The 10,000-nt window shown below is 39.8% G+C and overlaps 2 protein-coding genes across 3 annotated transcripts in view; one reads left to right on the top strand and one right to left on the bottom strand.

The window, feature by feature from the left end:
- The window catches only part of LOC138052368 (lateral signaling target protein 2-like), a 29,889-nt gene extending 29,028 nt beyond the window's left edge, over positions 1-861 (top strand). For both annotated transcript variants that reach the window (XM_068898828.1, XM_068898829.1), the window contains one exon: positions 445-861. In XM_068898828.1, the coding sequence (XP_068754929.1) occupies positions 445-553 (109 nt within the window). In that variant the 3' untranslated portion in view covers positions 554-861. The remainder of the gene's footprint in view (positions 1-444) is intronic.
- Positions 862-1,006: 145 nt separating this feature from the next.
- LOC138054072 (T-complex protein 1 subunit theta-like) lies at positions 1,007-8,712 on the bottom strand (the record flags this gene model as incomplete). The annotated part of the gene is made up of 6 exons (XM_068900584.1): positions 1,007-2,210; positions 2,503-2,622; positions 3,860-4,024; positions 4,348-4,535; positions 7,114-7,201; positions 8,629-8,712. Coding segments are annotated over 6 exons (711 nt in total), but the record flags the coding sequence as incomplete, so codon positions are not given.
- Positions 8,713-10,000: the final 1,288 nt, after the last annotated feature.

The raw sequence follows: 10,000 nt of genomic DNA, 5'->3' as shown, positions 1-10,000 counted from the left end.
TGTAGCCCTCCGTCATGCCCACACTTCGCAATTCCCTAGATGACCAAAACCGCTGTTACAAGTTTCAGCAGGCGTTGCACCGTGTAAAATAAAAGGTCGAAGCTGGTCTCGAAATGTTTACATGTACTAGATTCCCGCAAAACAAGCTGTTTTGGCCGTTTTCGGATTGGCTTACGCAGCGTAGCGTAACAAAACCGAGCGAGACCAGTTTCACGAAGTGGTCTTACACGGTGAAACTCTTGCTTTTATCATCACTTTGATCGTTCTGACCGTTGCAGGGGTAGAAATCGGTTCTATTCTTCGCGAAACCTGTCTCGCAACGGAAGTTCAAAAATCAACCATGTTACGCCAACTGAAACTTGTTTTGCAGCGCCGTTCCACAAAAGTTTCAGCTAAAACTTCTAACGTGTAACAGAGGCTTAAGATGGTCTTCATCTGTTTCAGGATTCCAGCGTTTGGGTACAATCAGCTGGTACGAGTGTGTAATCCTTGCTTTGCCTTGTTGGACGAAATGTTCTTTGAGGAACCTATCGCTCATACAGACCCCACGTGACCACGGAGTGCGTGACCCCACCACTACACAGTGTGCAACATGCATATGCTGTGTGGCAGACTGGCAGTTGTGGCTTACCTTCAGCAGATTTGGGTCAGATTCTTTTGAGCTCGGTGTTGGGCAAAAAGAAAAGGTCATGGCGACTTGTTTTACTCCAATATGAGAATAAATTATTCAATTGCGGTACGCCTTTAAGTGCAACTAGGTGCGAGAAGGACGGTAACTATTGCGATGGCGAAGTTAAAGCTCGAGGTCAGAGACTGAAGCAATTAATTACAAGACCGGGCCAACCAGAAGGTCCGACGAATATACCGTTGTCAGTGTCTAACAACGCTTACTATTCAAAAGCAGTAGTCCAGATAAAATCTTTCCACGAAGCCAATCAAATGGACCGTTTTTGGCATAATTTCCTTGGGGTGGTCTGCTTTTACTGATTTGAATTTTAGCCATACAGAGTTTTCAGTATTTAATACTTTATACAACTGGCCCCAGTTGTTCAAAAGGTGGATAAGTCATAGCTAAACCAATTAGGCCATCGTTTGAATACCTGGGGCCTGTAGTTAAAGACCGACTATTTTAGAGGGAAATCTAATCCTTCACGGAAAGGGTTTGAAAGTTCAACTTATTAATTTATGCTCTTAAGAAGAGAAGATCACTAGCTATTTTAAGAAACAATGTCAGACAATGGAATGTAGAAGTTATCCACGCACTTAACTGGACAATTTAGGTAACTGTCTCTTATAGAAACCTGAAAACTTCAACGGGATTCGAACCGATGACCTCTGCTATACCGGTGCAATCCTCTACCAACTGTGCTATGAAGCCACAGATACAGTTGGGAGCAGGTCAATTTGTTGGGCTCATTTGTTCCCAATAAAGTTGACAGTTACTTGTGAAAATACAATGTTCGTGGTTAGTCTTAACAAAGCAATCACGAGGAGTCCCTTGGTCGGGATGAAACGAGCTTCATTTGTTCCCGTACTTCAAATATATATACACTGCTTTCACTCATTGACTCCTTTCACGGGAACAAATGAGCCCAACAAATTGACCTGCTCCCAACTGTATGTGTGGCTTCATAGCTCAGGTTGTAGAGCATTGCACCGGCATCGTGGGGTTTTAGGAATCCTTCCATGGCTAATAAAGGTAGAAATACTAATAAATGCGTTTTAACTTAGAGCAGTTTTCAATTAAGTGTCGTAAAACCAAAACCAAAGTAATTACTTTGGCCAATCAAAAAGGACGGAGACAAACCAGTAAACCAATCAAAACTCGAAGTAATTACACGTAGCCGACACAAGTCACGATTGGTTTTGGTTTCACTTCTGATTGGTTGAAAAAATGGCGCGAGAACTTTGAAACAATCACTGAGTGAAGTAATCATAAACCAAAGTAATTCACTAATTACTTTCGACACTCAATTGAAAACCGCTCCAATGAAACACTGCGTTAAGGAATTAAGCGATCACGATAATTTCGATATTCTAAGAGTCCGGAAAGCTTGAAGGTAAATTCGGGGCTTAAATCAATGTCCTGACTTGACTTTATACGGCTTCGGCGCTGAAAGGGTCTCTCTCTGAAAGACTGAATCTCAATCTTCGTCCCAGTTTGGATTATCTTTGGGTTTTGGTCCCCCGGCAGGTTTGGACATAATAATCTGAAACAAATATAAAATATAAGCATAACAAAGTAAATACAACATAAACTGCTCTTTTGCGAAGCACATGCAAGTCCGAATAACGCAAACGCAAAGATTGGTGAAGCCAGTGCAAGGCGTGCGCAATATATAAAAGACAGTTTCCTTTTTCATCCATTTACCCGTGGATAACTTGAACTCACACGATTTCTCTTTTTCCTCGGGTCTCTAACTGCATGTGCGTCTCTAGATTTACTCGACCAGATTAATCGATTAGAGTATATAGATCACGCCCGAACCCGCGTGTCCTCACCTGATCAACTCTTAGAACTGTAACAGCCGCATCTGTGGCGAACTTGAGCGCCCAGTACTTCACGATATACAAGTCCAAGATTCCAGCCTTCACTGCGTCTTTTACAGCAGCACCGCTTCCCTAACAACAAGCAACAGACAATGTAGTGTACGCGGAGAGCAGTTAGCAGTGCATGGTGTCGGTTTTTCAATACTTTCAAGTGAGGTGAGATCGGACGACAACATGTCTTGACTCCTCGGTCAACACTTGGTCCAGCTTAATAACAGACCAATAAGCTTGGTTGGTGGAGCACAGGGCTGTCGATTGGGAGGTGCTGTGATTAACCCCGGCGGGATCGATCATCACTCGTGGTCTTCAAACAACTGAAGAGAAAGTGCCGCCTTCAGTTGTAGCCACTTCGGAAAATACCATAATACTTTTTGTTTGTCCCCACAAAAGCCGGGGAAAATGATCTTTGCACATTTCTCTCCCGTACTCGTCAAACAACTTTAAATGACTAAATCTTGACGACAACGCGGAGAACCAACAGTGAATCTTTCCTCTTTTTCTTTACTTCAAATCAAGTACGTTACAATCCGGTTACAAGATAATTCGCCCATTTTGTACGACATAAACAAGACAAAATCATCGTGAAATACTTTAGAGAGCTGAAAGGGGCTATGTCACGTTATTTTAGGGTGTTTAGGGGAAATCTTTAGTTAATCGCGAGTTTAAAACTCGAAAATGGTAATGTGGAATTCCGTTACTGATAAAATTGTTACAGCAGAAACAAGATGATTCGGAGCAAAAACGACCTTTATCAAGGCGATTCGCCATAAACTTGAAAAACGTCGGGCCGACTTTTTTCAAAATTACTTAAATGCAATCCGTTTCAATCTTGTCCATCCATGCTGCTCTTTCCTTTTGCTGTATTTCTTTTATCATGTTCGACTGTTTTAAGTGGTTATTGCAACATTTCATTCTACTTTTTGGGCATTTTGGATGTTATGAAATTATATCATTTTGCGCGACATAGCCCGTTTAACTCGCTAATAAATTACCTGTGGGACGTTAACGAAGTATACACATTGCTCGAAAAGAGTGGAGAACGAAGTCCGATATTGTAGTCTGTGCATCCAACAAATGCAACTTTTAGGCGGACTTTTACAGTAAGACAAATGAGACCACGCAAGCGAAAAAAAAGCATAAGCCAGAGGGAAGTTTGCCGAGCGTTGGAACTGTAAAAATGAATTTAAAATACGGCCTGAAAACGAAAGCCCGGGCAGACTACGAACTAACGTTCCTTAGTCACTCCCAACAGTGCGCTTGATTCAATCCAGGATCGCATCATTTATACCTTTTTTTTTTTAATACGTACCTCGTTATCAAAGCCAGCATTCTTGTCTCCACCCTGGTGAGCGGCGTAGAGTTTGGATATGAGTTCTGTGGCCTTAACTCCAGCATTTTCCGCGAGTGTCCTGGGGATGACTTCTAGGGACTCAGCGAATTTCTGGATAGCGTACTGTTCAAGACCGGCGCAGGTCTGGCGAAAAATAGCAATGCAAGTATGGGAGATCATAAATGACAGTAAGGGACTAAACCAGTGAGCACCAGACAAGTGTAATTCATATTAAAAGACGTAGTGAGGTCTTTATTTTTTCATTACAAAAAGATGACATTCAGACTGACAAACTACTTTTACAAAATACTTCTTGGAACCCTGGAGACAAGGAAAACTCTGACACTTTTCTAAAAGCAAAAAGTTAACTCGGCAAAAACAATGGTTCTTAGCGAGTTTTACATCTGAATGCATGCAGTCTCCAGAATTTTCTAAGGTAGCTGGTGGAATACCAATTTAAGCTATACCTCTCCATAGGTGGATATTAGCTTTGCAAGCTCGATTTCCGTAGCACCGGCGCCAGGAACAAACCGGTCATCACGAGTCAGGGCTTTAAATGTGTTCACACCATCATCAACAGCACGCTCAATATCGTCCATAATGTTCTCTGTTGAACCACGGATTACTATAGTGGATACGGCTGTTTCTTCCCTCTCTGAAAAAAAAAAGCCATATAATAATAATAATAATAATAATAATAATAATAATAATAATAACTTTATTTAAACCGATAAAACTGTATCAATTTGTTAAAACAAACTGGTATTAATACACGAGCAGAATATAATATTTCTGAAACTAAAGGGTAAAATACAATCATATCACATACAATCAAAATCAACTATTTAAAATATTATCTTAAAAATAAAAAATGATAGCAATAAGAAATACAGTATTTAATTTACCGTGCATCTATGACTTAATTTGTCCGATTTTAGCAAAAAACTATATAAGGTTGCTTTGAATGATGAAAAGGTTGTAATTGATCTCATAGATTTTGGTAAATTGTTCCAATCCTTTGCTGCAGCATATTGAAAAGTTTTTTGTCCAACTGTTGTACTTGCTTTTGGTAAATGTAGCGTATTGTTGTCTCTGAGATCTCTCCCGTGCAGACTTGATCGCCGAGGTAAATAGCCTTTTAGTTGGTTTGGACAGTTACAGTCGTTGATGATTTTATAAACCAACTGAAATCTCAGAAAACGCCTTCCATTTTTTAATGTTAAGAGTCCCAATTTAGGTCTCATACTCTGAGTGCATGAAGTCCTGTTAGCTTTGAGTATGGTACGCATAACCTGATTTTGGAGCCTTTCTAGACTGTCTATCATTGAATTTGAACATTCCATCCAAACAGAACATCCGTAATCAAAGGTTGGTAGCATCGCTTGTTTATAGATCTTCAATAGAACGCTTCTAGTCAGGAAACTAGAAAGTCTGTTTATAAGACGGATTTTTGGATACGTTCTTTTTTGCAAATATGAAAGATGCTCTTTCCAAGCCAAGGTACTATCGACGTAGACACTAAGATATTTATAGTTTGTAACTTCCTTGAAACGATGATCGTGAATAAAGATATTTAATTCATTAGAGTTTTTGAGACTTGTTTGAGTTCCAATCTTCATGACTTCTGATTTTCCTGGGTGTACAACCATCTGATTACTTGATAACCATGAGCTAATGTTGTCAAGATCTCCATTAACACAATTAGATGTTTTGTTGATATCTCCATCACTGTAATGGATTTCAGTATCGCCAGCAAACAAAGTACAACTTGAGTGTTTCACTGCTGATGTGACATCGTTATAATGTGCGCAGAAGAGAGTTGGTCCTAAGACGGACCCTTGTGGGACCCCGTGTCGAAGTGCTAAAGATTTTGATTCTGTTGAGTTGCAAGTTACATATTGTCTACGATTATCAAGGTAGCTTTTAAACCAATGAAACGCAGAGCCGGATACACCTGCAGATTCCAACTTATTTAAGAGTAGATTATGATTTATAACATTGTCGATTCCCAAATCGACAAAAGACTTTACAACAACTAAAACTCTATTGGAGACGAGCACACGCACTGAAATTACTTTCAGACGCGCGCAAGTATGATTAGCCTTCGTCGTTTTCGAGTCATAAGTATGTTGAAAGAACATCTTTGACCGTTTTGCCGTCTTTCTTGGCCAAACAACATTTTTGTTGGATCAAATGAATATTTTTAAACTTTGCCACCAATAACGTCTTTTGCAACCGCTTGCTTGCCTGACCGGGGCTTAAGATGGCTGCAACTCGTTATGATGACCCATCTATCGAAATTAGGGCATTTTTCCCTTGCCTTTTTCTCCTTAACAAAGTCGGTGACCCCCCAATTTTTTTTTTCATTTTTGGAATAAGCTATTTTTGACCTAACTTCAGGCGAGAAATGAAACAAATTTAAATGTGAGAAGATTTTCGGGCGAATGTTCTTAAGTGCAATCATAATAACTCTTCTTCGGTTAAGAAGGCGTCGCTTTGGAACTCGCCCCAGTCCTTTCTCGGAAAATGATCATTTTGAAGCCGAAATTGCCCTTTGCCATCCATTTATCATCGTGTTGCGAAGAAACTTAATAGGTACACGCAAAACAATGACGTGAAACTGCATTTGGAGCCCGACACTGAGTGCAAGGTGGTGACTGTAGCGGTCCAATTTGTTTCCTCAATCACTTTACTTAAAGATTATAGCCCGGACAAACAAGAAGGTTCAAGTTTTCAGTAATATGCAGTAGCGAGTTCCTGGATGGAGCGGCAACCTCTCCAATCAAATTGAGGATGGTTACAAATTGTAAGGAAGGAGGGCCAGAAGAGCTTTACATTTGTTAGTGCAAGGGATCTTATCAATCCCTTTGTTAAGCCACGACAAGGGCGACAGCACCGCCATAAAATAATATTTTGGTTAGATGAGGAAAAGTATTCGTACTAAAGGGCGGCACACATGTTAGCACGTCTTTGCCATACTCTGCGAAACAACAAAATGTAATGACCAAATTTAAGGTTTTTAATCGTTTATTCTTGTAAAACGTCAGTTAAAGGATACTTTTCTTAAAGTTAAAGACTTGAACGAGATAGACTAATCCGTGGATTGCTTATCCCATCTCGTTATATTTGACGTGCCGTTCCATGCTCAAATGACCAGCAGTAGCCTTGGTCCGTTTTAAAACGAAAGAGAACGTGGGTTTCAAGGTTAAATGCAACTTCTTTTCATACAGTACCTTGCTTGAAAATTGTGACAGAAGTGCCTCCAATTTCTGAAACCTTAATTTCATCGCAACGACCAATCTCTTCTGAAGTAGGGGTAGTCTGGAGAAGCAAACAATCCATATGGCAGTTTTCAGTGCTAACTATGGTTTTTACTTTAATTTTCCGATGCTTTGCACCGGCAGCATTCATTTTCTACGAGTCGTGATCGGTTATTGGATTATATGTCTGTGGTGACTTATTGAAAACTGCTCAAAGAAGGATTGTTTCTTGACACTTAAAATTACGACAAAAACGATACGTGACCTTCCACGAAATTCCCTCTCATTACTTTCACGGAGCACTAAAAGGTGCAGTTGTCAAGGTTATTGGTAAGCAAGGATTTGAAGCATCCAGCTGTCGATTTTCATCCATCTTTCCCGGGGGGGGGGGGTAGTGATAATGACCACAATTCAGAGGTATGATACGTTAAAGAAAATGACAAGATGGGAATAAAGAAGCCATAAGGGTGATGTACATGTAGCAGCTAACGTAACGTATAATGGCATTGGCTCGCTAGCCTAGCCCCAAACGAAAGACTAAACAATTGAAACAATGACATACTTAAAAACAATAGAAGCTGCTTACAATACCAAGCGAGCTGCTACACTACTGAACAATAATAGGACCTTAGAGGTCAACCTGCATCGGTTAGCAAAGATTAGCCGTATGGCCGGAATATCGAGGGTTTCAACTAATGGAAGCCCCAAAACCCCACATGGCTGGAAAAACCCTAAAGATCAGTCAAGAGCCTCCACAAAAGAAGGAAGCCCGTACCAGTCATACAAAAAAGGCAAACAATGGAGAATGGAAGGGTTTGTGGTCTAGCTCTTTCATATCTCCAAAACACCTTTTTCCATAATGGCCGTCAGTTCGATATTCTTTTGTTTTTTATTCAAATTAGACCACGATGCCTCGTTTACGATAAAATAGTCTTTTGAGTTTTAACAGAAACCCATAAGGGTTGAAACGTGTAACGCACGTTTACAGCTTCCGAAAATTCAGGTGCGAACTGATTGGTTGAATGTTTCAGTGCTAAGTACCATATTTGGAACCCCTCGCTCTTGTTGTTCCAAATATGGTACTTTGCAAATTGGATATTCAGAAGCTTGTTCCCAGCACACAAGGGGTCGTTACACGTTTCAACCCTTATGGGTTTCTGGTTTTAAGCTTAAGAACGAGGCATCAAAGGCTAATTTCAATAAAACAAACGAATATTTAAATGCCGGCCATTTTGGAAAAAGGTCATCAGAACATCAGAACCTCTCTGACTCCCGGAGAGAAGCACTCGGATTTTTCCAAGAATCCCCACGTCATCATAAAAAAATACATCTTTTCAACAACGTTTGTCTCGCCAAACTAACCACTGTCTGCCATCAGTACAGTACCTCTGTTGTTAACTATGTTAAATTACATTTCAAAACACAGAAACGGCTATTTTAAAAACTTCGTTGGATTTGCGACATTGCTAAATCACAAAAGGTACTTACAAATTTTGGAAGAATCGTTGCACCGACTGATCGACAAAGTCTCCTCAAGTCAAACTTCGAGTTGAGCCTGAAAATTATAGCAATTATTCAAAAGTAGTTCTTGGTGCACTTAAACCCTTACCCTCCAAACAGCACATTCTCAGCAAATATTCAAAGGCAATGTAAAGTCGGATTCGTTTCAATGAACTCAGAACCACATGAGTGAATACTTTTGGAGGTAAGATTTGTTAATTTATTATCCACACCTGCCTGTGACTGGTCAGAATGATCGCTTGAGTTTTGGATTAAGTCCCACAGTTACCATGCGTGTTTCCAACAACCCGCGAAACAAAGGATATATATATCTGACAAAAGGAAGGCACCACACCGGGTTTATTTTTTTTTGTCTTTTTTTTTTTTTTTCAAGTTTTATTACGTGCGACAAGAAATGTGCGAATTCAGAACACAAAGATCACAATCGTCCAAGTATTGAGGTTGACCATTGTTTTTTGCAAAGTCAAAAATTCACAATTCTAGACGAGTCTATTTCCAACTTTTGGAAAGAAAAGCTGCTTTATTATTTATTAGCGTCATATTTCATACTGTATTCTTCATGCTGACTATTAATAATTTTTATCCAGAGAAAGGAATTTCTTGCCGATTTCGGGACTCATTTGATGAAATTCAAGCATATTTCCAATAGAATTGTTTATTTTCGTGATTTACGCATGCGCTACGTGCCACTTACACTCTTACAACACGATGACAAAAAGTGTGTAGTGCACTACCCACAGAAAGAGAACAAAATAAACCATATTCGTATTCTCAGTATTGGACTGGAACTAGCTTGCAATGGAGGCTAATGCGGGGGGAATACATTAAAAAAAGTATTTGCATTTGAAAAGATTCCCTCGCATAAGCCTCCATTGCAAGCTAGTTCCAGTCCAATACTGAGAATACGAATATGTTCTATTGTCGTATAACATGGGTGTGCAGTAAAGCATTCTTACAACCGTAAATCGCTCGAGTACTACTTTATCCAACTGCTCGGGAAGAATCATCTCTGCAGGTTTTTCTCAAGGCTATATTCGTCACACCACTTCTCCAAAACCCTCACCCAGTTAATTGTGCTCTTTCACGCATTTAAATTTTCTGCCGCTTCTTTTAATTTCATAACTTCTTCACTGATGGTCACTGTCTTAAATCTCGACGCCATCTTGGCTCTGATTGAAAAGAGATGTTACCACGGCAATTTTGTAATTTCACATGTGAAAAAATAAATTAACGCTGAAATTTCGCGCCAAAATTAAGGAGTAATTTGTCACCCATGATATTAGGACAAAAATGAATCTATGATTTATGAACTCGAAGGAGGCGCACACGCCGTCTTAGG

This window comes from Montipora capricornis, chromosome 6, assembly GCF_036669925.1.
Source record: "Montipora capricornis isolate CH-2021 chromosome 6, ASM3666992v2, whole genome shotgun sequence".
NCBI classification, from domain to species: domain Eukaryota; kingdom Metazoa; phylum Cnidaria; class Anthozoa; order Scleractinia; family Acroporidae; genus Montipora; species Montipora capricornis.
Note: the sequence above shows the minus strand (reverse complement) of the source record. Positions and strands in the feature narration are given on the sequence as shown.